The sequence below is a fragment of the Caloenas nicobarica genome, chromosome Z (assembly GCF_036013445.1).
Source record: "Caloenas nicobarica isolate bCalNic1 chromosome Z, bCalNic1.hap1, whole genome shotgun sequence".
Taxonomy (NCBI): Eukaryota; Metazoa; Chordata; class Aves; order Columbiformes; family Columbidae; genus Caloenas; species Caloenas nicobarica.
The window spans coordinates 38639871-38667680 of record NC_088284.1 but is presented as its reverse complement, the minus strand read 5'-3'; the positions used below and the strand labels follow the sequence as shown (position 1 = coordinate 38667680).

Below are 27810 nucleotides of genomic sequence, written 5' to 3'. Positions count from 1 at the left end.
GATTTAAAATTCTGACATCTGACTTCATAGGAACCCACCTCTACCCAGCTGGCAAAATCTGTAGTACCAGAATTTCTTAATTTTCTAGGCAGCTTTCTCACAATCTAGCAGATCATGACCTCTTATTTTCCTATGCTCGATTTAATTCCGTTACTTGTATTTAACCAGAGTCCATACCTGTTTTGTTTCTTTTTTTCTTTCCACATAATTGCTTAGTAGTATTTGTATTTTATGGAATTTCTGATTTTAGGCTTAATTTTTCAAAATATATTAATTTCTGTTTTACAGGTTGAGTCCAATTTTGTTGTTTCAACAGGCATATCTCCTTCCTTCCTTCCTCCCTCCCTCCCTCCTTTCTTTCTCCCTTCCTCTCTTTCTCCCTTCCTCTCTCTCTCTCTTTTTCTCTCTCTCTCTTTCTTCCTCTCTTTCTCTCTTTCTTCCTCTCTCTCCCTTTCTTTCTCTTTCTCTCTTTCTTTCTTTTTGTTTCTCTCTTTCTCTCTTTATCTCTCTCTTTCTCTCTTTCTTTCTCTCTTTCTCTCTTTCTTTCTTTCTCTTTTTCATATTCCTTGTGTATTATTTTCATTAATATGTAGTCTCTTAACACCTTAATTATGCTGGATGCTTCGTCTCTTTGTACCCTATTATCTTTTCATTTTAAAAATTTTTAAAACTCTTTTATTCCCATAACATTAGAAAGGAAAAAACAGCTACCTATAGGAGGTTGAGTATCACTATAAAATTGGTGGGAGTAATAATGTAATCTGTTAAGTTATTCACATTGGACAAAGACAAGGTAAACTTTCCTGCTGAACAAACAAAATAAATAGGCACACAAAAGAAATTGAATTGCAAACCTTTGTTTCAAGATATAAATGAAGTACAAGAGGGATTTAAAAAAAAAAAGGCATTAGACATTTGTAAGCCTCACATTTTGCTCAGCACATTACATGTAAACAGCAGTGGGCAGGAAAAATTGGGTTATAAAAATCTACTGGGATATCAATGCAAAGATGACTGCTATAGACTAAAATGACTATGATGCTGTTTTCGTTAGAATAATTGTTCAGAAAAATACAAACAATAAATATTAAGTTCTAAAAAAGTTGAGAAATCATGCAGATGAAAAGCATTTATTAATAGATGCTGCTGATACAAATGTTTCTGTCCCAGAAGCAGGCATGTGAAGAAAACCTCAGAAACAGGAAAAAGCTGGGAGGAATAGATGATGTATCAGTTCATTGCTTCACTTCTGTCTTCATAGACTACTGCTTTGATTGTCTTCAGGAACTGCTAGTAGTCTACTGTGCCCATCTTTGTCTTCTTTTAAAATAGGTGGTACAGAAACCACGCCCTGCTAGGAAAATAGTACCTTATCTGAGTAAAACTCAAGGAAGATAAAAGTTTAATTATGTGTCAATATATCTGTATAGTCCCTTGAGCCATCCCTGGGCTGTAAACATGTTTACAATTGCTTAATTTTCCTCTGTTATTACCTCTGTGAAAAGTGCCATATAATGTGTGACAGTAACCTGGGTTTCTGCCTAGTAATGCTGTACCCAGAGCAGACAAAGAAGGCTCCAAGATGCAGGAGTGACCTTGTCGCTCTTCAGAGCAGGAGTCTGTATCAGTTCAACTTTCTTCCATATAGAATTACCAATCTTGTTTTTTTAAAAAAAAAAAAAACAACAACAAAAAACCCCAAAACCTAAACAAACTGCATCACTTAAAAATGCAAAACGTTCAGAAAATAGGAAGCTTGTCTTAATTTTTATTCATCTTTTATCTCTAGATTCATTTCCAGTCTCTTCTTCGCAGTCATCCATATTAACAGTTTCTTTTTTAATGAAAATTAAGATTCATTATTCAACTCTAAGATCTAGACTTTTTTATACCAAACAGCAAGTATTAGGAGACCAGAACTACAGCTGTGAGAAGTGGTAACATTAGACAGCATTTGTGCTTCTTTCGTGTACATCCAAAGGGACACTTCATGCCCTTTGAGGTATGAGTGATATCTGTCGTGGTTAAGCAGTAAAACAGAATGTTTGACACTGAAACATAAACAAGGGGAAAGTATTCTGTTCAAAGTCCTAAACTCAGTACTGCTACTCCTCTACAAAAATTGCTATAGTAATATATCTAACTTAGGATGCCCAATATTTGTACCTACTTCCAGGTACATCATACTGTAATTGTATGTTTGTTCATTAGCAACTGACAATTTTGCAGACTATAAAAATTAATATAAATCTGCTGATTCTCAGACTATATTTGTTCATCAGAAATGACTGTACAATCGGTAAACTTTTAATCTGACTTTATATCTTAATTTTTTGCTCAAGTGTGTGTTTGATGACATTTGCAGTAACTCACTTTGGTGCAGAAAATGTGAACATATTTTTCTGTACAGCAGTTCATTAAGAAGTTTCTTCTTACTGTGTTTGTGCAGTCCAAGAGAGCTGTCACTTGTTCAAAAAATGTAGCCATAGTAATATAAATAGGATGATGGTTTGTGGGGTGAGACGGAGGGCTAAGTTCACTGAAAGCAGTGGTGTCTCTCTGCTAAGCTGTGCAGTCCTCAACAGATGAAGCAAGATGCTTTGTGTCCTTGTGAAACAAATGCAGTTCTAAATGTGATGCAGTAGCTTTCTATCATCTACTACTGTGACCATGCCACAATATATCACATATTGAGCAAAGCACTTGGACAAAATCAGGAACATAACAGTACCTGGTATGTTTTTTGAGGGTGGGCATGACAATAATAATGCATAGCTATTGGGCATTTTGAATTGGGAACACCGTGATCCTCAACAGTGTGTTTATCCTCACAGCATTTTTAAAAACACTTAATACCACCTCCTAGTATCTAAGGAGCACATTTTGTATTTGAATCATTTAGTTATTTTGGAGAAATCTGACATGTATGAACAGATTCTTTGTTTCCCAACTTACCAACCAGTCTTTAGTTAGACCATTTTACGGTGTATTTGAGTAATTCAGATGCTTAAGCTTTATTGGGATTTTATATTTTCTTCTTTTTTCTTTGGCCTTTGTTACTTGAAGTTTGCCTTTCGATCAATGTTATCTTACTAACCTTAGTTCACAGGAATATCTCCACCAAGTTGATATAAATAATTTCATGTGGTAGCTCTTAACTATCGTAACAATGTGACTGAGCAGTGTAATGCAGACTATTTCTGGAATGTAAGATACGTTGTACTCTTACAGGTGGAGGAAGTAAAGGTTCTGTGGAAAAAAGGCGTTTTAGATACAAGCTAGTTTTTGTGCTTGTGTTCACCTATTAAATACAATTATTTGGAGTTTGTTTGATTACTTTTTTTCTTTTGAGTTCGTTTTGCAAAATTTTTAGGTCCTTAGTCTGAAAATTGCAAAGTGCTTTAGAGGAAGTAATTCAGTGTCACTGATGTTGCAAGGTGGGAAAATTTGCGTATTTTATAGTTGAGAAGAACTGAGCAATATCCAAAACTACAGATAGCAAGCAGAACACTTGCCATTATTGAGAATCACTACTGGATCTTACTTGGACTTTCTCTGGTTTCCTAGCACTGTTCATCTCTAAAGATGAATATGGGCTTGCATTATATGAGGAACTGATAGAAAGGATTATCATTGTAGTTAATATTGCTCCATTATTATTCAAATGTGGTAGCTAAAATAATATGAAGTAAGTAAAACAAAGTGTAACGGGGAGAGACAACATAGCATAGAAGGATGTGCTTCTGACCCTCTAATATTTTCCTAGTCTGTTATTAGGCACATACTATTTGCTATGTTCTCCACATATAGCAAAGGTAGCAGCATATGTGTATCAAGAAAGTTCTGAAATAAGCGTGTTTTGATTTAGACACCACTGGAAATTACCTCAGGTGTCAGAAGGAAAGGTAGTGTCTTACAGTCCACGGAAAAAGAACCATTTCACTTGTAGACCTGCTGCCCCTTCTTTTGTTGACCTTTCATTGAATTAAATGTGCAGGGGAGATAAACTGATTCTGTTCACTAATTAATTACGTATTTTTATCACCTAAGAGTGTTTTAACTACATGATCCAGGGAGGGGATATAAAATGGCTGATTAGTTCAGTGAGGCAGTCCGTCCTGCTGGTTTAGTTATGAGGAGTTTACTCTCGCTTTGATTTGCTTTAATTGATGGAATTCCATTTAAAGGCTAGGCATTACTTGCTATGTAGTTCTTTTGGGGTGGTGGAAGGAAGCAGGGAGGGGGTATAAGAGTGTCCTTAGAGAAAAATCTCTGAGGTTTATGTCTTTACTGACAGACGTGAATCCAGGTGGTAACCACTCCTACCACAGAGGAATTGCTTCTACTTCCCCTTAACAGACTACTGGATTTTTAACAAAAGTCTTACGAATCTTGCATATTCAACATATTCAAACCATATTAATGATTCCTAGTCAATGTCCTGTTTGTGTTTATAGAGACTACACATCAGTGCTTAAAAATGAAATTTTCAACTTACTTATTAATATTTATTCCTTAGTAGCTGGGGGGGAGATGCCTTTTTTCTAATAATGCTAGGAACTTACATAATCTTGGTATTAAATAGCAAGAGTTGGCTTTTCTTTTACTAATGAATTTGTTCTGTAGCAACTTTGTGTATTTTGTGCCCAGTTTTTACAGCTTTCACAATGTGAAATAAGGAATATTTTCTTGTTTTCTGTGTTAAAGATAAATACTGTTTTTATGGAATTACTGCAGCAAATAGCAAATGCTCAAGATCAGAGCATCCCGACGCGCAGGAAGCCAAGGAAGGGAGCCAGGAGACCGGCGTGGTTAAACAGGGAACTGCTGGGCAAACTCAAGTGGAAGAGGAGGGTTTACAGATCATGGAAAGAGGGGCTGGCCACTCGGGAAGATTATAAGGCTGTTGTCAGAGGATGTAGGGAGGCAACTAGGAAAGCTAAGGCCTCCTTAGAGTTAAACCTGGCGAGAGGGGTCAAGGACAACAGAAAGAGCTTCTTCAAATACATGGCAGATAAAACTAACACCAGAGGCAATGTAGGCCCACTGATGAACGGGGTGGGTGCCCTGGTAACAGAAGATACAGAGAAGGCAGAGTTACTGAATGCCTTCTTTGTCTCTGTCTACTCTGCCGGAGGCTGTCCTGAGGAGCCCCGTACCCCTGAGGCCCCAGAGGAAGGCAGGACAATGGAGGAGTCTGCCTTGGTTGATGAGGACTGGGTTAGGGAGCAATTAAGCAATGTGGACATCCATAAATCCATGGGTCCAGATGGGATGCACCCGTGGGTGCTGAGGGAGCTGGCTGAAGTCATTGCTGGACTGCTCTCCATCATCTTTACTAAGTCATGGGAAACAGGAGAGGTGCCTGAGGACTGGAGGAAAGCAAATGTTACTCCGGTCCTCAAAAAGGGGTCCTCCATGCCTGGGAAGGTGATGGAACACCTTATCCTTGGTGCCATCTTAAGGCATATCAAGGATAAGAGGGTCATTAGGGGCAGTCAACATGGCTTCACCAAGGGGAAGTCGTGCTTGACCAACCTCATAGCATTTTATGAGGACGTAACCAGGTGGATTGATGATGGCAAAGCAGTGGATGTGGTCTACCTTGGCTTCAGTAAAGCATTTGACACCGTCTCTCACAGCATCCTCACGGCTAAACTGAGGAAGTGTGGACTGGATGATCGGGTAATGAGCTGGACTGTGAACTGGCTGAAGGAAGGAAGCCAGAGAGTCGTGGTCAATGGGGCAGAGTCTTTTTGGAGGCCTGTATGTAGTTGAGTCCCTCAAGGGTCAGTTCTGGGACCAGTACTATTCAATATATTCATCAATGACTAGGATGAGAAAATAGAGTACACTGTCAGCAAGTTTGCTGATGACACCAAACTGGCAGGGGTGGCTGACACACCAGAAGGCTGTGCTGCCATCCAGCGACATCTGGACAGGCTGGAGAGTTGGACAGGGAAAAATTTAATGAAATATAACAAGGGCAAGTGTAGAGTCTTGCATCTGGGCAGGAATAACCTCAGGTCCAGTATAAGTTGGAGAATGACCTATTAGAGAGCAGTGTAGGGAAAGGGACCTGGGGGTCCTGGTGGACAGCAGGATGACCATGAGCCAGCAATGTGCCCTTGTGGCCAAGAAGGCCAATGGCATCCTGGGGTGTATTAGAAGCGGGGTGGTTAGTAGGTCGAGAGAGGTTCTCCTTCCCCTCTACTCTGCCCTGGTGAGACCACATCTGGAACATTGTGTCCATTTCTGGGCCCTTCAGTTCAAGAAGGACAGGGAACTGCTGGAGAGAGTCCAGCGCAGGGCCACAAAGGTGATGAAGGGAGTGGAGCATCTCCCTTATGAGGAAAGGCTGAGGGAGCTGGGGCTCTTAAGCTTGGAGAAGAGGAGATTGAGGGGTGACCTCATTGATGTTTATAAATATTTAAAGGGTGAGTGTCAGGAGGATGGAGCCAGGCTCTTCTCGGTGACAACCAACAGTAAGACAAGGGGTAATGGGTACAGACTGGAACACAAGAGGTTCCGCTTAAATATGAGAAGAAACTTCTTCATGGTGAGGGTAACAGAACACTGGAACAGGCTGCCCAGGGAGGTTGTGGATTCTCCTTCTCTGGAGACATTCAAAACCCGCCTGGATGCCTTCCTGTGTAACCTCATCTGGGTGTTTCTGCTCTGACAGGGGGATTGGATTAGATGATCATTTGAGGTCCATTTGAGGTGAATTTTTTTTTAATAAGCCCTTAATACTGTTATACTAGAGCTCTTTCCTTTTATCTGTAGCAAATCGAAATTAATTAGAATCATGGAAACTGGAAGTAAATTAAAGCTGTTAGTTATTCATTTAAAACAATGGAAGTAATGTTTTTTGATGCCCTTTTTTCAGATTCTGGCTATAAGTTCTGTGGTAAATCACAGTGACCAAAATGATTTTTTGGTAATTTTCTCTGATATCTAGACTGACAAATATGGACGTCCTTTCAAAGGAGACTGTCAGGCATGAGGAGAAACAGTGAAGAAATTGTTTGAAAAATATTGAAAAATCTGAACCAAAACCTCATAGTAATAAAATTTTTTTAAAGGCTCAAAGTAACTATAGCCTTCAACATTTAAAAATGCTTTTAAGTGTGCAAACACATATAAGGAAAGCTGAAAAATTCAGCAACAAATCACTGAGGATATGAAACAGATGTAAAATGACAGCAGAAATGCTAACAAGATACTCTGACTTTCAGGACATTTATAAGCCTGAGGAATGAAATAATAAATGTTAGTCAAATAGACATGGTGAAGAAATTAGAAGAGAACAAGGGAAAATGAACGTGAAAAATACATCTACAGTGGATGTAACTGCAGAATCTGAAGTGGCTGGTGGTGTAGCACTGAGAATGAAATTGTACTAATACTGCTTAACCCCACAGTATGACAAGTTATTACAAGTGCAAAGTATCAGAAGTTTCAGCAGGATTTAGCATGATTTTAAATATCACTGGATCTGCTAAACATGGTTGGCTTCTCTGTACTCCAAGAACTGACTCCTCATAAGAGTGGTGAAAGGAAAGCTAAGTGCCTGAAAGGGGGATTGCAAAGTCTTTTGGAAACACTATGACTAAATTGAAGGAAAAAGGGAAAGAATAGTTGACGTCTTATGTATTTTCTATATAAGTCGGAGAAAGAACCTGCCTTACACTTGAAAAAAAGAAAAAAGCAAATTTGCTTAAGTCAGAAGTAAACATATTAAGTGCTCAAAGGCTTTATTTACACAAATGACATATTGAAAGTAATACATAGTATCATAGCTTCAAAAATGTGGGAGTTTGAGCTAAAAGCAGGAAAATATACTAATACTGTGAGACTCATAACCAGTGCTACTACATTTACTTGGCTATTTGTGGCTTTATTAGTAAGTTAAGCTTTATCATAATGCATCTTTTTCAGTCTTACTGTTAATAGCTTGGCACTCGCTATTTCATAAAATTTTATTGAAATTCTTTGGAAGATAGCAATGAAAATGCTTCTCTATTCAACACAAACTGACACAAAAAGAAAGAAGCAATTCACCTGGAAAGATTGATGATGGACATGACAGTTGTGTCCACCCGCACCAGTTGTGGGCCATTAGCTAACCACTGGCCCATGTTTCCTCCCTTGGCACTTGTGTGCAGCATGGCAGCTTGAATAGTATCGTTCTATGACCCACTGACAGCTAAAAGACAGGTTGGAAAACACTGTTTCATGAAGCAAAGTTTATGTGTCTTTGGTCTTCCAGAATATCTGGAAAAATATGTTAATTTACATAAATACTAAACATAGTAGCACAATCTTTACCAAATTTCTCAATTACCCATTTGATTTTTGTGGAAGTGCTTTTGTAAATTTTTAATAATGATGAAAAACACTTCCTCTAGATGACTCTGAAAGAAAAAGAAAACTGTAATATACAAACCAGACAAAAAGTATGTGCATTGAGTGTAATCTTTGTGAACAAGCGTCATATTGTGTACTATTTATGGTGTATTTTCCCTGATAATCAGAGTTAAGTAGGAGGAATAAACCTAAGACAGCTCAGTATATAGCTTTTTCTTTATCTGACTCGGGACATGTTTAAATGCTAGGTCAGATGCAGGTACGAAGATGTCCATGATTTTAATAAACTCTGTAAATTTTCTTCTAGATACAACCTCACTACTTTTTCCACTCCTTATGTGCCTGTCACAAAATGTAGGCTATCTAGAGTAAAACAACTAAAAAACTAATTACTAAAGTATGATTGGAACCTAAGCTATCAATACTTCAGGTTTCATGTTGATGCATTTTACAGACTTGAGTCTAAGCAATAACAATTTGATTTTGTTTTGCAGCTTTCTTATTTTCACCAAACAATACCACATGCTAACATTGAACTATGTGATGTAGTACATATTGAGCTGTTTAATACATTTGTGCATATCTTCAGCTGGAGACTGTGACTTCAGACTTGTGTTTAAGTGGTCCATCTTCTCTAACTGCAAGAAAACTGCATTTCTATCACTGTAGCATCAAGCTCAAGAGCTATAAATGTTCTTAGTGGTAGAAAAGCTGTGTGAGTCAAATATGTTAAAACTCTCAAATCAACTGTTAGTATTTATGCTCAAACACAGGCTCTGTCTAAATATAAAATAATGTAATGCAATATCAATATTGAACAGTTGATCAAGGTAGTTGTGAATACACAACCTTTAACATTTTTATGTATGGCTCAAGACTTTTACTTTAGACTAAATACCATTCCGTCCTTTGTCGTGAATGTCCCCACCATGCATAGCACTTGAAGCTGTTTGTCATGGGTTCAGAGCTTTCTTTCTAAGCTGTAGAAACAAATTTGGTGCACACCATGACCAGAGTTCTAGGTGAGTTTCTTCAAGAGTAATCTAGTTTACATGCACCAAAGTCATTATTCAAAACCAGTGAATGTGCATTAAGTGCTCAGGGGATTCGCTTCAAAACTGTGCTACAGCTTCAATACAAAACATTAACACTAATGTAGTTATTGTGGAATATTCACATAAGACAAGCCATTTGTGAGCATATTAGTTATTTAAGCTGAAACTAAACATTATAAATTGCATTTTAAAATACTTCTCCCATGATGTTTCTAATGTTATAGATTTGTTTAGGTTGCTTAACATTTTTCTCCCTTCAAAAATTTCATGTATTTTATTACATTAAGTAGGGAATAACAATAAATATTTTATTCTGCAGTATTTTACTACATAGTGAAACAATTAAGTGTAGTATATATAGTACGATAATAATATTTTGTTAGCATGTGTTGTGGTTTAGCCCCAGCTGGCAACTAGAGCCACATGCCTCTTGCTTACCCCTCCCCTCTGCCCCAGTGAGATGGGGAAGAGAATTGGGAAACAAAAGGCAAAACTCGAGGATTGAGATAAAAACAGTTTAACAGAACAGCAAAAGAGAAAAGATAAATAACAACAATGTAAGAATATACAAAGTGAGGGGTACACAATGCAATTGCTCACCATGCAGCAACACCAATGCCCAGCCTGCTCCCGTGTAGCGATCCCCCTGGCAGTGATCATGAGCACTGATCCCCTACTGCTGATCCCAGAGGAGGGAAAAGCTGGCCTGCATTTCATACTCAAACGTGATCATGCCACACTGTGTGGCCTGGAGAAAACAAAGAGCAGCATGGACAGCAGCGACTGCCCCCAGCAGCAAGTTTCTCCCTGCGCCAGCTCCCCACTTTACACTGACCATGGTGTCACTTGGTAGCTCATATCCCTTTCGCTGGTTTGGGTCAGCTGTCCTAGCTGTGTCCCCTCCCGGCTTCCTTTGAAAATGAGCACTATCCCAGGCAACCCCAGCATGTATTGTTACTCCAAATGTATGCTGCAGAGAAGCCACGGTAGGTCTTTTATCAGGTATTACTACAGGCTGTCTCCTAATCTGAAAAAAAATGTACAGATGGAGGGAGGAAGAGGAATGCTGTTGACTTTCTGAGCTTCTTATCCATCACTGAGCCAAAATTTCTTTTTTGTGTATTATGGTGCAGCTTTTTATTTTTGACAGGAACTCTAATGCTAAGATGACGGGCAGAGAGAAGATAGGGTCAGTTCTCTGGTTTCTCATTGTCTTTCATAATTATGGGAACATGTTTCAGGGTCCTTCTTCAAATTCTGTTTTATTTTATATAAAATCTGATTTTTTAATTGGAGAGTTTATTTCTGTGATCTCAGAGGGCAGTTGTGGTGGGCTGACTTTGTCTGGCTGCCAGATGCCCATCCATCTGTTCTTTGACTTCCCCACCTCAACAGGACAGGAGAAAATAAGACAGAAAAGCTTGTGGGTCAAGATAAAGACAGGCAGATCACTCACCAATTGCTGTCACAGCAAAACAAGGTCTTCGGAAACCTTAATTTAATGTACCATTGGATGGTAGGAAACAAAGATGAAAACTGGAACACCTTTGCCCCACCCCTCCCTTCTTCCAAGGCTCACCTTCACTTCTTCTTTCCCTACTCTTCCACCTCCTCCCTGCTGAGGGCACAGGGGGTGGGGAGTGAGGGTGAGTCCGTAACAGCTCCTCTCTGCTTCTTCTTCTTCTTCCTCACACTGTTCCCTTGCTCCAGCGTGGGTCCTTCCCAGGGAATAAAGTCTTTCACAAACTGCTCCGGAGTGGGTCCTTCCAAGGGCTGCAGAGGAATGAATCCACTCTGGCATCTCCAGCACCTCCTCCCTCCACTTCTTCACTGATCTTGCTGTTCATTATTTCTCACCTTTTTTTTTTCCCTCCCTCACTCCTCTTTTCCACAACTCCTATGCAGCGTTTTTTACCCTTTCTTAAATATGTTTCCTGAGAGGTGCCGTCATCTTGGCTGAGGCACTCAGCCACTTCAAATGGCTTCAAGTGCTTTCAAATGTGTAAAAATATGGGGGTTTATTTCTTGTTCTAACTTAGAGACCTGGCTGCAAGGAACTGCTTGGTAGGCGAAAGCAACATTTTGAAAATAAGCGATTTTGGAATGTCGCGGCAAGAGGATGATGGCGTGTACTCATCATCAGGCCTAAAACAGATTCCTATCAAGTGGACTGCTCCAGAAGCTCTCAACTATGGTAAGGATATACCTGTATCTTCTTGCAAAAAAAAAAAAAAAAAATCAAAGGTAAAGTAAGCGGCACAAGGACTACACTTTGGGCAATATTTGAGTATATATACTTATTCCTAGTTCCAAGTTTGAATTAATAATGTTTAAAAAATTTTAGTGTTTCAGTCTTATTTAAGCTATGTATTAAATACTGGAATTTGGCAGCAACATGAAAATTGCTATTATGCAGCAATAAAATAATGCTTTGGTTATGCTGCTGACTACCTAGTCAGTCATCTAAATCGTCATCGTTAGCAAAATTAATGACAAGTTCTGCATATTTATGACAGTGCTTATTCTGGCACTTCTTCAAAAATGGTAGAAAGTGTTAACATACTAGAACACTCTGTTAGATAAATGATTACATTGGGGAAAAGTCTGGTCACTGATTTATATATTTTTTTAACTACTGCTTTTCTCTACCTGCATTTTTATGTATTTCTGGGCTGTTATCTTGGGCAAAAAATTTCCATCATTTGTGACTGAGGGAAGTGTTCCACACTATATGTTTCCAGAACAGAAACAGAAACTGCTGTATTTAGCTTTTTAGCTTATATGAAACTAGAAAAATAAGTTCTTCTAAGTAAAGTGGGCTGTGAAGAAGCAGCATATTAAATGAATGCTGCCATGTTTTGAATGTAGTTCTCTCAACCAGTTCTATAGTTGAGTACTTAGAAAAAAAAATACTTTAAATTCTTCTTTGGAAATGTCTATAAATATTTCTGTGATCTCTTAGAGTTTTTTTTAATCGTGCATTGGAAATCATAGGTTTGTGACTTAAAATTGATAGTAAAATGCTTCCTCTCATTAACACTTTTGCAGGATTTAATGCCAAAACACAGTAAAGCTAATCTTCTCTTTGAAAGGCTAACAAATTCAGTTACAGTAGTTGATCCCGTATTATCAATTATTCTAAGAGGTGTTAGTGTTGCTAGTGTTCACCTGGGAACACATTTTTATATTTTGGGTGTTTGTTCCACTATAAAAGGTGTTTTGAATTTTTATTTTTGTTATCTCAGAAGTGTGTACAGTTTGTTTTATATATAATGGAAACTTATCCTTCATAGCCATGCAGTCCAGTGGGAAACAGACTTTTCTGACAACATCTTCACTTTGTACTTTTGAGTCTTTTTTCTGCATAGTACAGGAGAGGACAGTTGATTAACATCTACTTATTTTGTGTTTCCTAAAATGCATATATACTCAAGTAGCTTTAAGTGATTTTCTGTCATGTTTGTAAAATAAGCTCTCTCAAACATTTGTGTTCAGCAGTCTAACAGTCAACTTTCAAAATGTCATAGAAGATTTCTATGTGGTTTTGAAGGATCTTTTTTTCCATTCCCTTGAAAGATGCAAGTAAAAATAATTGGTTTGTGTTTTACTGTTTACCATCCTAATAGTAATAATAGTATAGTCATAAGTATTGCATTAATTTGTGTAGGTAAGGCTGAAGGTATTTAAGGATATCAGAGTGAAATAGAACTAAATCTGCAGAATTTCAGAACTTGTTGGCAACTACTGTTCATGTTGGTTCTTGATGGCAAGATTTAAGGGTTAGAAGAAAGTGTGTTGGAATAGGGTTATTTGGCCATTACATGAATGATACAATGCTTAAGAAACTACATAAAGTTCATTTTTTAGTCACTTCTTGTTTCAGTGTATATGACAAATTAATAGCAGTCACCAAAAAAAAAAAAAAAAAAAAGCACAAGTTATGACATCTAGGAACCTGATCACGGCAAATGGAGTGGTTCGGAAGGTGTGTCTGAACTCATAAGCAAAATCCTGATGCTACTGGAGCTTGTCTGAGATTGAACCTTTCATTCCGTGGGTGCTGGTCAGTGCCATTCCATACCATTATTTTTGCTTGGAGCAAAATCATTTCTGTCACCTTCAGGAATTGGAAAAAAATGTTTGAAAAGCTCCCAAAATTACATATTTAGGTGAAGTGTAGGGTATTTTTGCTTCCAGTTCTCAAAATTAAAATACACATTCAATATGTATATTTTTCCAGTACATATCTTGAGTTGTTTGTCATGTTAATAAATTACTGTCTGGAGGGGATTTTTTTTGTGAATGAACATACTTTTTTTTTTTTTTCCCCAGATATATCACAGTGGAAAAGATAATTAACTGTGCAGAACTTGTACTTTAAAAAAAAAAAAAAAAAAAAACAACAAACAACTAATCACCTATCTTGTATCTGCTGAATGATTTCAATGAAAAGTGTAAAATTACTGGATGCCAAACTCTGAAGAGAGTTGATACATAGACAAGAAAACTAATCCTACTACAGTGTGCATAATGACTGTCCATAATTGCCATCCACGAGGCACACAAACTAATGTAGTGCAGCTGGAAGTCATACTTAACAGTAAACTGAACTTTCTTACATCAGAACAGTTGTCATATCACCAACTGGCACTATAATTTACATGTATTTTCCTTCTTTCTAGTCAGAAGTAGCTTTGTTTTGTTTGAAGATTAGAGATGAACAAACAATACATTCACAAGCAAATGTGTATTTTAAAGAATAAAGACACATATATGCAATGTAATGGTATGGAACAAAGAAAAACAGTCATGAAAAATTGTGAAAGTAACGTTGAAAATGGGTTTCAGAGGTAATATTTTCACAGATCCTGCCGCAAAGGGCTAGGAGGCTTAACTTTCTGATGTGAATCCATCCTTCTTAATGTGAATCCATCAGGACAAGAGAAATATCTGCTCCAAGATCTCTCTCCCATAATATAAGGCTCTCGTTACACGAAGAAGTTTGGAATTCAGTTATCTGTCAGTTATCTATTTTGCTAGTCGAAGATAATGGAACCAGCAGGCTGGATTTTTTTTCTTTAACTGATTGGGTACATCAGTTCTTTAGGATCCAAATTAAGTAAGTCGAAGCAACTATACTTTCATTTTCAGAAAACAGTTTCTCAAAGCCTGATAACCAGGCTCTCTTTGCACTTACAAACTATGTGAATGGTAGCTCCTCTCAGAATACTCATTGCCATGCTATATTAGGGAACTAGGAAAGGTAATTTTTTAAAAATATCTTTTGAATTGAAAGTGATTCTAAATAAGATGTAAAAACATCTGACAGTTTTCTGTCCTTTTATATTAAGAGAAAAAAATGTTTTTTACATTAAGAAGGTAAGAAGTTCTTACCTTGAAGGAGAAATGACTGAAATGGTAAGCTCTCTCAAATTGTAGAACTTTATCTTAAATTGTTCATAGGTATTGACCATAAAATAATCTATCATTTGAAATACAGGAGATAATGATATCTGCAGAATATATTATTAGTAGCTACAGCTTTGTTCTGCTTAAAACTTGCCAGTGTAACACTTTACAGAAAATTTGGGGCCATAATTATATGAAACATTAATTTATCTGTACATTAAGCTGTGGGTTTTCTCTCCTTTTCTTAGGGAGATACACATCTGAGAGTGATGTATGGAGCTTTGGAATCCTTCTGTGGGAAACCTTCAGTTTAGGAGTATGTCCGTACCCTGGAATGACCAATCAACAAGCACGAGAACAAGTCGAGAAAGGTAGTTATTTGTAGGGAGTCAAAGAAATGCTGTATAGATCCATCAGGATGTAGTACTTACAGTATAAAAGAGCAAAGAAATAACATACATGTTATCCGGCAACTTCAGCAAAAAATGGTATCAGATTCTTTCTTTGCTGTATCAAGCTTTCTGGGAGGAGTAGTGTGATACACAAGCTTCTTGAAAAAAGGAATATACTGACCAGTGATTTAAAGGACAGAAGACTTATAGCATGCTGACTTTTGTTGTTGCGGAACTAAAAGGTGAGACAGAGAGAAGGGTTTTACTGCTGTGCAAAGCAGAGGCTTGACCAGAATGCATTATTTAAGATTATGCTAATGCAGGTATAAATATTCGAAACTGCCAGAAGAAAAAAATCTGTATCATTCTGTCTTTGATATTAAAGCATTTCAGACAACATTTTAGCAATTATGGTGGAGAATGGTAAGGTAGTTGAGCATTGAAAGCCACGTTTCTCTTTTACAAAATAGTCAAAAGGCTTTTATTTGAAGTAGCAAGGAACTGTGAGCAGGATTTCAGGAATTTGATTTATTTTCATCATCTTTAGGGGCATTTTAAAACTGTTCCTCCTCTACATAGTACTGCTGTGTAATTCATGAAGAGGTTCTAAGGTAGTAAAACTGCTAAATGATTTTCTAAAAAAGCCCGATTTGTTTGCTGATTTATACAGGTTGTCAGTGTTTGTTCTAAGCACTGTAGATGACCATCAAAGTTTCCCCCTTAAAAGGCCAAATCAAAAAGTCCAATGTTTTCCAGAGCAGAAGAGTGTTTGTAAAAACAAGTCTTACTACCTAAGTACTGAGAGTCTGTTTTAAATCACTGATAATACTAATCTCTTGAAATTTATCCAAAGATTTAGTAGCATGTTTATGCTTTTTCAGCTCTTTATACTGTGGGGAAAACAGTCCTGTTGGCTCATCAGCAATTCTTTTTCATTTTTTTAATGGAGTTATTTTTTTTAATCAGCCTGTTTTGTTGGTTTTCAGTATATAGTAGCTCTTCTCTTAGGATGGTCAGCTAAGACACTCCAGATTCTCTTCCTGTGAATTTAGTCACCTAGATGCTTGCTTTAAACCAGGATAATTTCAATTCTACATAACTATATGGAATCACTTCACTGTAAGGACAAAAATTAGTCACTGTTTTGAAAAACTAGTTTCTAGGGGAAACTTTGTGAAGGAAAGGAGTTTTAGATAGTTTTGTATTTTCTTGTCTATAAGTGTCCTAGAGCACAGCCATTCTCCTTTGAAGTTGCATGTGTTAATCCAGCACCTACATCAGATGCATTCAATATAACAAAGGAAAAATATTTCTCTTATTTACCTGTTGTATGAGACCAGTGTCATGTATACTCTGCTTTAGAAACAGAGACACAGAGACCTGTGCAGTAATTCTGGAGTCACAGAGCTGCCGTCCTTTGCTGTCCACTGCCTGTCATTAACTCAGAGAGCTACATGTGATAAACAGTTCATAAAATCACAGAGTTACAGAGTGGCTGAGGTCTGCAGGGACCTCTGGATGTCATCTGGTCCAACCTCCCCTGCTCAAGCGGGGCCATCTAGAAATAGTTGCCCAGGACCATTCCCAGACAGCTTTTGCATGTCCCCAAAGATGGAGATTCCACCACCTCTCTGGGCAACCTGTGCCAGGGATTGGTCATCCTCACAGGAAAAAAGTTGTTTCCTTGAGTTCAGGAAGAACCTCCTGTGTTTCAGTGTGTGCCCAGTGCCTCTGGTCCTGTCGCTGAGCACCACTGAAAAGAGCCTGGCTCTGTCTTCTTTGCACCCAGTAAGATCCCCTTGAGCCTTCTCTTCTCCAGGATGAACAGTCCCAGGTCTCTCAGCTGTTCCTCATAGGAGAGATGCTCCAGCTCCTTTATCATCTTAATGGCCCTTTGCTGGACTCTCTCCACTGTGTCCATGTCTCTCTTGTACTGGGGAGCCCAGAACTGGACACAGTACTAGAAGTGTAGCCTCACCTGTGCTGAATAGAGAGGAAGGATCATGTCCCTCGATCTGCTGGTAACACTTCTGTTGTAGCCCCGGACACCATTCTCTTTCTTTGCAGCAAGGACACATTGCTGGTGTATGTTTGGTGTCCATCAGGATCCCCTGGGTCCTTTTTTGCCAAGCTACTTCCCATCCAGACCGCCCCCAGCACCCCCAGCATCTAATGGTGCCTGGGGTGGTTCCTCCCCAGATGCAGAACTTTGCACTTGTCCTTGTTGAACTGCATGAAGTTCCTGTTGGCCCATTTCTTCAGCCTGACCAGGTCCTGCTGGATGGCAGCACAGCCCTCTGGCTTGTCATCTCCTCCTCCCGGTTTGGTGTTATCAGCAAACTTGCCGAGGGTGCACTCTGCGCCATCATCCAGCTCATTAATGAAGATGTTCAACAGGATTGAACTCAGTATTGACCTCAAGGGTACACCAGTAGTTACTGGCCTCCAGCTAAGACTTTGTGCCACTTATCACCTCCTTCAGAGACTTGCTGTTCAGGCAGCTCTCAATCCACCTCACTGTCTGCTCATCCAGCCCACACTTTAACAGCTTCTTCATGAGGGAGACAGTGTTGAAAGACTTACTGAAGTCCTTTGATCTACCAAGCCAGTGATTTCATCGTAGAAGGCGATCAGGTTCGTCAAGCATGACTGACTACTCCTGCTGAAGTTTCTTGTCCTTCCTGTGCCTGGAAATGGTTTCCAGGATTAGCTGTTCCATCACCTTCCCAGGGATCAAGGTAAAGCTGACCAGCCTGCAGTTCCTTGGGTCCTCCTTGAAGACAGGAGAGACATTTGCTTTACTCCAGTTCTCAGGCACTTCTCTCACTTACCATGATGGATGAAAGATTATTGAGGGTGGCCTCACAAGTGACATTGGCCAACTCCCTCAGCACTCACGGTGCATCCCATCAAGGCCCATGGACTTCTTTAAGTCCAGTTTACTTAAATATTCCCTGGCCAGATCCTCTTCCACCACGCATATGTCTTCCTTGTTCCAGACTTTCTCCCTGGTCTCTGGGACATGGGATTTCTGAAGGCCAGTCTTGCTGGTAAAGACTGAGTTGAAGAAGGCATTCAATACCTCAGCCTTTTTCTTGTCCTGCTTCACCAGGTGCCCTACCTCATTCAGCAGTGGGCACACATTCTCCCTAGCCTTTCTTTTGTCACCTCCATACTTAGAGAAGCCTTTCTTGTTGTCTTTTACATCCCTGGCCAGACTCAATTCCATTTGGGCTTTACTTTTCCTGACTTCATCCTAGGATGCTCAGACAATGTTCCTTTATTCCTCCCACATTGCCTGTTTTTGTGTTTGAATTTGTCCAGGAGCTCCTTGTTCATCCATTCAGTCCTCCCGGCATTTTTGCCCAACTCCCATCTTAATGTTTATTATTGATTTCCTCCATGGTGTGGGGAAAGGGAACACAATTAAAACCTAGGGGGTAGCTGCTTCCCAAGATACATAAAATGAATCTATGCAGGTTGCTGCCTTTAGGATGACAATACAGAAAAATTACCATGTCCAACTTAACTGTCATTGGTACCTGAGCTTTGATTGCTTAATAACTATCTATCTTGTATAGATTATATGTTAAAGACTTTCCTTGTATTATCTTGAAGATCTTTTTAATGCAATGAGCTTGAACTCTGCTCATTTCTCTTTTAGATTTGTCAATGTGCATCAGTTTTCAATTCTAAACATTATCTCCTGTTTTTTTATTGTGTACCAGGCTACCGAATGTCAGCACCGCAAAAATGTCCAGAAGAAATATATAAAATAATGCAGAGATGCTGGGACTACAAACCAGAAAACCGGCCAAAATTCAGTGAGATTCAGAAAGAGCTGTCTTCAGTCAAAAAGAAAGTGACATAGTGATAAACAAGTGCCAAACTCAATGTGTGGGACTTTACTTTCCAGTGAAGTAATTTTTCCCCCTCAAACACTATGCTTTTATACAACATTATTTGCAATATTCTTCTAGGATTACTTTGAAATTAAGGGGATCTTTTATATACATGTGTAGCATTTTGAATGATGTCTACATCTCCATTAAAGACATATACTGCGAAATGCTATATATCCAGTCACAGTAATATTGTCATTTAGGTTACATGTAAATAGGAAAGCACATACTATAGATTTAAGGAACTGTGGCTTCTATCTGTTTTACAGCAAGTAACTGCTAGTGACATTTTTCAGAGGTTTTCTGTTTTAAGCTGTGTTCTCACTCTGCTATCCCTGTCCTGTATGTCAACACCAGCAGCACTCTAATGTGATGACTGTCATACATGTTGGCCTTAAAAATGAAGACAGTTTTGACAAGTATTTAAACTAGAAATTTTTATATTTTTTAAATTCTTTCTGCAACTGATATTTTTAAGTGATACTTCAAATTAAGAATGAAGGTCAGTTAGATTCTAGATGCAAATGTGCTTACTGAACAGTGAAATCCAGAATTTCCTTTCATGGAAAATTGAATTACTTGTGGATTTCTTACCATACTGTAGTAAATACTTCTGGCTTTTGGTGTGGTTCACTTAAGCCACACCTTTTCTTCCTACAAAGCCATCAGAGTTCAGTAATGTATCTCCTTTACAGTGACTTATGTTTATTTAAGAAACAAAAATTACAATATCAAGTCTTGACTACACATGATAAGAAATACTGCAAATCATCTGCCTTCTGAAGAATATGTAAAAGAGGCAGGCCAACATAAAGAGGATTACTAACAGCAGGTAACAAATATCATTGATCTTAGAGGAGTTAAAGAATGTGAATTGTTATATATGCTTTGGAACCTGATTTTTTTCATTAAATTGGTAATAATTCTCAGAATGCAGCTGGAGCCTACAAAAGTTTATGATAATCGAAATTACATTCCATGCATAGTGTCCAAAGGAAAATATTATTTCTGTATGGCATAAGGAGATTGTTGAAGAAACCAAAAAAAAAGACGTGGGGTTTTTAAAGCCTCTGACCAGCTGAAAAAGGCAGAGTAGAAAAACTAACCTACTAACTTTTATAAATTTATAAATTATAAATCTACTAACTTTTATAAATCATTGCAATCAGATTTCAAAAGACTTGGGGCAAGAAAGTTTTAAAGTCCACCAAGACTACACCTTATGTAGATATATATATATATATATATATAAAAATTCTGCCAGCAAGAATGAAAACTTACTAAATAGAGGAGACAGGGAGGGAGGGAAGGCAGTTTGTTACTCTGGGTCCTCTTTGCAGCTGGAATTATTTTCTAGGGCCAAACATAGAAATAGGAACAAGTTAGAATATCTTGGTCTGAGTTCCAGAGTTAAGGTGCTTAAAGTTTTTCTAAGAATTAACTAAAATTTTTCAGATCAAAGGATGTCAGTTGCTGCTAATGCAAGTAAGAAACAGGGACTGTAAGTAACACAGCATCTGAAATGTTAATTAGCCCTATATTTTATTGTTACAGTGGGATTGACATTTAGTGAAGTCAGTGGCTACGTTATGTTTTTATGTCTGTTCAAGTAACTTTTCTATTGTCTACAGCATTTTTGCTCTCTGAAGTGTGTTTATAGTAGTACTGAGTGCTAATGTGAAGGGGATATGTATGACCAAAATACATGTAGTCTAGAAGAGTTTGTTACATTGGAGTTAGTGTCCAAGTAAAACAATGAATGATGGTGCTGGAACACATCACCTGCATTTGAGGTGGAACTGTCAGTATCCAAGTATAAGGAATGGTGAGTGCCTCTTGCATTTCTTAAGTGTTTTTTTTGCTTGGAGCTAAGGAAGCATATACATACCTATGAATGTATAGTGCTTGGAAAACTTGGTGGCATAAATTTAAACTTCCTTATAAGCATACTGCATATTTTTACTTAGTTCTGTACTTCCAAGTAGCCCAAAGATGTTTTCCAAGAGCAATGGGAAACATTCTTGTTAGTTTGTATGCTTTTAAGTAGTACACAAAGTTTGTGCCTTAATTTGCTAGTATGCTAATGCAAATACAGGTGTACTAAGGTTTAAGGAATGTTCCACAATCATTTGGAAAAATCCAAGATTCATACAACTGTAGCTCCTTATGTATACATCACTAAAGTCTGCAAGTAAGGATAATGGTGTCTCCTCTGTCACCATTCATAGCTTCTCTGGAGAGTTCGTATTCTTCTTCTATGAAAGAGATGAACTGTTTCTTTGCTCTATGCCTTATTGACAGTAAAGAAATACTGGTTTATTTTTATAAAATAAAATACTGTTTTATTTGTCTTAAATTAACCAGTCACCATCCTGACTCTCACGTAAAGATAAAAACTGTACTCATATGTTCTGAAATATTTAACATTTGTAATTCATATCACACTTCTGTTTTTTAAAACATGGAATTTCTACAGCAGCAATAAAATTTATTATTATTCCTGAAGTAGGCATCAGTTCAGTTCAGAAATAATAACTCTTTGGGAGAATACCAGAATGAGTTTATAGTTATAGAATAAATTTAAACACAGATGCATGTCACTTCAATTATTTAAACTGTTTTCTTATCATTAATTTGGCAGTTTGTGGCAGAACTTGTTCATCATATCTCCCTTGTAGTTATTGCAATTACACAATTTAGGAAATGGAATCCATACCTATAGATACTGTTTTTAAATGTTTGTAAACTTCTCACAGGGGAGTTCACAAACAAAACTGTCATACAATGAAATTTGAAAGAACCAAAGCCACCATATCTGCTGTCTGTGGACTTTTGATGACTTAGTCTTGCATTATTCAGAAGTTAGCCAGATACTAGTCATTTGGCTTATATACTGTGTTTATCCTAGAGAACTTTAAAAAAAGTTAAGAATTAGTCTCTTTTGCAAATGTAGTGTTTCATGTAGGTTTTTACACTGGCACTGTCCTAACCACAGGGAGCCTGAGGGAATCCTGAATTTTTTATGCTGTTGAATAGGAGAAACTCTGAATACTGTCAAGGATCAGGTAGAAATACCTCAGCCTCTTACAAGAGATGGAATTCAACAGCTTATCTGTTATTTTCATATTTTTCCAAGGAATTGCTTTCATCATTTTAAGGAAGATTGTTTTGAGTGCAAAAAATGCATCCTTACTTTATTTTCAGTAAAAATTAAGCACACGTGTTAGCTTCATAGTCAGTCATCAGTGAAATCATGAGGATTCCTAGACATCTCAAATTCACGGGGAGTAAAATAGTTTTGTCTGAAAACTTTCTTCAGCAAACTTTGATCTTGTAAAGTCAGCATCCCACCAAGACATTCTCTTGGAAATGTTCTTGTGAGTTTCTGATGAAATCAACTAACTAGTTTTTCAATTATCAACTACAGTTATATTTCATTTCTTCGTAACAAAAATCTGCCTTTTTGTGGAGTTGCCTAGTATTTTTATTGGAAGTTGTTATTGGAACATGCATCACCAGAAGGATATCAGTAAGAACTGCAGTTTATAAAGTAAGCCTCATCTTATTGATGAGAAACAGAAAACTGGGTAAGGAAATATTAAGTTATTAATCTCGGATATTTTTTCATCCATGTCTTTCACCAGCTTTTATGCTTACGCATATTCTACAAGCACATCAGTAAAGCTTACTGTACCTCACTAAAACTGACTTTGAAGCTATCCATTTGTTATCTCTTATAACTATTTTGTTATGCCTTTTGCACCCATTGTAGAGATACTAAGGAAAAATAAAACCACTTTCCTGAGGTGACAGCGTAACCAACTCTCAAAAGCATTTAAACATATCTCCCCCCTCCCCAGGTGTGCTGCTGCATGGATATTAACAATAGCAATTAACTACTAACCCTGTTTCCATTATTCTTGCTGTCGTCTCCTCTGAAGGGCAGTGCCACTGATCCACTTGAAACAGTGAAGTCTTTGAAGAGATGAGTTAGTGTGTAAACAGTGTCATCAAACATGATATTCAAGAGCAGTAGTTCTGAAAATGGCTGGTTGTCACAGGTGATGATAACTCATTGTAAGTATGGAATAAAAAGAAGGAGACTAATTGAGATAATCCACTTTCTATAATAGCTGTCCTGTTTGTAGGCAATAGAAATGTTTGTTATGCCAGTGCACTTGGATTTGTAACATCTTTATGACTGAGCATAAAATAGTTTGCTATTAAGAGTCCACCAGTTATTTTTTTTTCTTAAGTACTCTTGCTAGGCAAGTCAGGATATGTGGAGGGAATAGTATGGAGGGAGTAATACCCCTACTGCCAACCAAGGTACATATTTTTTTCTTCTTAGAATCAAATTCATGCAGTCCATCTGTTCAGGAGTACAGGACTATCATTAGTAATTGGAAAATAAAGGGCAAGTCCAGTATTCCTGAAGTTGCAGACAACCATGAGTTTTTAAGAGTGATGTTTTCTTCTAGTTTTCTTCTGCCAATTTACTGTAAGAATAGGAGTGCTTAAACAATCATCAGTAACAACTTAGAAGAAAATGCATCGATCTCAGAAACTTATAAAGCTTCTTTAAGAGTAACTTCAGTAAAGCATGTTTTTTTGTAATCTTGTACTAGAATTCCCCCAAGATAGCTTTCCTTTCTGAAAAAACAAACCAAAACAAACAAGCAAACTGAAACCTCCGAGTTTAAACAGAAGAATCCTTTTACTTGTCACATTCTGAACAGTTTTTGAAGTATTGCCACAGTTTCTTTCCTAAAACTGACAATGCACCTGTGATTTCCAGTTCTTACATACTTTTCAGCTTTGTGTATTAGTGCATTATTAACAACCAACTTTACTGTCAGACCAAAGAAGGGAAGACTCTCTCACTGAAAAGTATAGCAAGTTCTGCCTGGTAACTCACACATTTTCCTGAACTTCCACATTCAGTTATCTGAGTCTTGTTGTTCATTATAATAAGCACCACATACAACAGGAGCTGGAGGCTACATAATGTCTTCAAATGAGCAGCTAATCCCCCAAAATTTCACACCCTTGACTCTAGAAGCCAATTTGTTTATGGTTCTCTGTCAAATAAGCGAAAGTAATTTCTGTATTTCAGCCTTCCTACTAATCCATAAAATAGGAAGGTTCAGAGATTTACTTACTGTTCTCTCTAAGGGAATGCTACCTCCACCAATAATCATAAGTTAGACCTATATGCACATTATGTCCCTCTGTCTCTTTGACCTAAAATTCTAACTGAAGTGCATGTCCAGGTGTGGAAATTGGGTGTTAAATCTGACTTGTTTCATTTTCAGGAAGTTGTATATTATTAGCTGTTTGAGAACACCTGTTTCTCAGACATCATCTTGGCAGAACTTAAATTAGGACTTTCAGATGGTTTGGAGGTTGGTTTTTTGTGAGATGAAGTACTAATTAGATTACTAGCTACACGTGTGGTTATTTGGCAGCTGTTTCAGATGTATGACAGAGTAGTCCAGTTATAGATCTGAGATAACATATGCCTTCTCTGAATCAAAAACTTAGAAGAAAATGGATAAACAGGGGCCTCAAATATAGTTGGCTGAGGTCATAAAGTGAAAACATAGAAGAGCCATGAACCACATTATTTCTTCCTGTATCCTCCCAGAATTGAATGTTTTGTAAATAAAACTCACAATAACTGGCTTTATGTTAGTAGGTAAATATGACCTGTCAACCAGTATGACGACTTAGGACTCACATTGCTACTAGCAAAGAAGGCTTGGAAAAAAGTGTTCCGAAACTGCTACTGTTTGGAACTGACATCTTGTTTTAAAACTACAGTTGTTTATAGATTTACGTTTTATGAGTATGGTTAGAGAGACAGCACATGCTTCTCCATTGAAACTCTTCATTAATTTAAGGCAATTATCCTTAAAAAAAAAAGGCAGAAGATTGATCAGCAATTCCTTTTAGATTAGATATGTTGAAAGTATGAGCTAGAATCTTCCACCATTAAAAAAGAAAGATCCATTTTACTGCCTTTGTATAGTCAATTCTGTCTTTCTCAGCATATAAAGAATTCTGTAAGTGTTAAATGCAGTAGTAATACATAATCCTTGGATATGTAAGCTACTTCACTCTGATCTTTTGCTTCAATTTTACAGAATCTTTCTGCTCTTTAATAGGGGCTTCAGTAACCTTACAGTTCTAGCTGAGCTCTGCTGTAATAATCTGGCCTGTTGCATCTTCCTAATTCTGATGGTTCCATGGCGCCCTTTCACGTAGCTCAAAAAAGTTACTCTTGTGACAGAAAAGTTCAAATATTCTTTTGTTTGACTCAAAAATATCGTCTTGACACTATAACTTGATACCTATGGCAATACGTTTGTATGAAAATTGAAGTAACTATGAATCAAGGTGAAACACATTGTTCAAATCACGTTTTTAGCTGTTACATGTATCATGAATTGTCCACATCCTAAAAGACATTGGAAGAACAGCATTCCTGACTTCCTAGTTTACAATACAGAGCATCCTACTCCTGCTAGGGAACAATATAAAGCTAAGTATGCTCCTTGAGAAAGGAATGATTTTGCTGTCAGACCAGGCCCAAACAATGTATTTAAAATCAACAGCAGCAACTTAATTCCAACTAAAGCTCATTGTAAACTTCCTTCTTCTTAACAGACCTTTCCAGATAGTGTTAATTTTCATTATTGTCATGCATTTTGCTTTCAGAAATTTGCCTTCTGTACATCGCATAACATTTACTCGTACTGGTAATTATACGCCAGCCACCACCATGAAGTGCTGAGACTTGCAACTTCAGAAGATAAGCATTGCTAAGTCAGTAAAAGTCTACAAGGAACTGATCTTTCACTAGGTGTCTGAGTTGATATAGCTTAATGCAGTTTAAATATCACTAAAGCAGTTGTTTCAGTTAAAATCTGTTGTGCACTTTGAACAGCAGTATTCCTTGCTCAAGATCTCTCTGCAATAGTAATATTTGCGTTTGACTTGAACTCATCAGGAAGGTAGAACTCCTCCTTCCTTCCTTCCTCTTCAGCTTATCATGGAAGGGAACTGCTGAGTTCAAGTAGCCAATTCAGGTGCTGTCAGCGATTCTGGTATGCAGCATGGATGCAGCCAGGATGTCATAGAGAAGGTCTTACAGTCTACATGGGCCCTCTCTATAATACACCTACACTCACTACAAGTCACTAATAAACCTACCGGAGACTGGAAGTTTGCCATGTCTTTGAGTGTGGCTGATTCCTAAAAATCACCTGAAGCTGTACTGCTTAAGGAGAAATAGTGACATTTTTTCTTTATCACGAAGTGCAGAATGTGGTATACAATGGGGATTCTCTGCATTATTTTTTTTATTTTTTTATTTTTTATCTGCATTTATTTTCCTTCATTCCACTCCTGCTTGGCATTGTCACAGATTCAAAGTCTTCAATAGACGGAACAACTAGAAGAAACAGATCTGTTTCCGCTGTCGATTGTATTATTATCTGTAATTGACAAATTAACTTGTTTTTTCCACCAAGCTTCCCACCTAATTTTCACTAAAATGCTGAAAAAATATAATAGGAAAAAATGTGTTACACAGGCTCATCATGTGGGACACAAAGAGGAGGCAGACTCCTACGAAGAAATTTTGAGGAGTGAAAGCCAGCAATAAACACCTGTCTTGTCCCTTCTCTTAAAGGAATGTGTAGTCATATGCATGTTCAAATGACTTCCAGAGATCAAACTTGGACTAAAATTTGTAGGACTGCTGTTTTTTTCAGTTGCACATGTTACTTTACTTTTGTATGATTGTAAGCAGCTGAAGACGGAGGAGTGTTGGGAAAAGAGGGAAGGTTGGTTCACTAGCACATGCAAGACTTTTGACAGTAATAACCTTGAGTGGGACACAGATACCATTTGCAAACATGTTTAGATTTTTGTTCAGTTTTGTGCCAAAGTATGCACCAGCAAGTTTAATATCAGGTAAAGCACCTTTTTTAGTCTTTGTTGTTTAAAAATAATTTATTTGTGAAACAGATTGATAATACATAACACTGGAAATGGGTGCTCCTTCCCGAAAGTACACATTAAAAAAAAAAAAAAAAAAAAAAGAAGGAAACAACATTTGTGTGTTTATCTGGCTTTTAAGCAAGTCTGAAAATGATAACTATGTAATACAGTTGCCAGTTGTCTGTCCTTTATAATTTTAAATAGATCTGCAATTTAACTTTATTTATTTGCCAATTTTTTTATACACTTTAAAGTTACACTTTTGATCTCTAGCTAACTTTTTATTTTCCTAGGCTCTTACAAAACAGAATTTCAGTATTCTTGTAAACTGCAGACCATTTTTTAATAGTCCTTTGTCTTTTCCTATGGACCAGTTACCACTAAGGAGTCTGCAGTCCCCTTTTTACTGTACTCTTCCAATAAATGTAAAATATCTATATCAAGCTGTCTCATTTTATTTGGTATTTACAGGTGTGTTTATTCACTTGCTTCTGTAATCAAGCAGAAGACGAACTATAGTAACATTGCTCTTGGGAACAGCTGCAACTCAAAGTACTCTATTTCACAAAGAAAAAAAAATCAATTTTATTTGAATTTTTTCAGCAATTTCTGGAGTTAATATCTGTGTGATCCTCACTGACAGTTTGGCTGTCACTTTTGTTTACCTTTTGTATA

General features: G+C 37.5%; 1 protein-coding gene across 1 annotated transcript in view; it reads left to right on the top strand.

Moving 5' to 3' along the window:
* The window catches only part of FER (FER tyrosine kinase), a 175524-nt gene extending 147975 nt beyond the window's left edge, over positions 1-27549 (top strand). The window contains exons 18-20 of the mRNA XM_065655872.1: positions 11465-11619; positions 15083-15205; positions 18955-27549. Of these exons, the coding sequence (XP_065511944.1) occupies positions 11465-11619; positions 15083-15205; positions 18955-19097 (421 nt within the window). The 3' untranslated portion in view covers positions 19098-27549. The remainder of the gene's footprint in view (positions 1-11464; positions 11620-15082; positions 15206-18954) is intronic.
* The last annotated feature ends 261 nt before the right edge of the window (positions 27550-27810 follow it).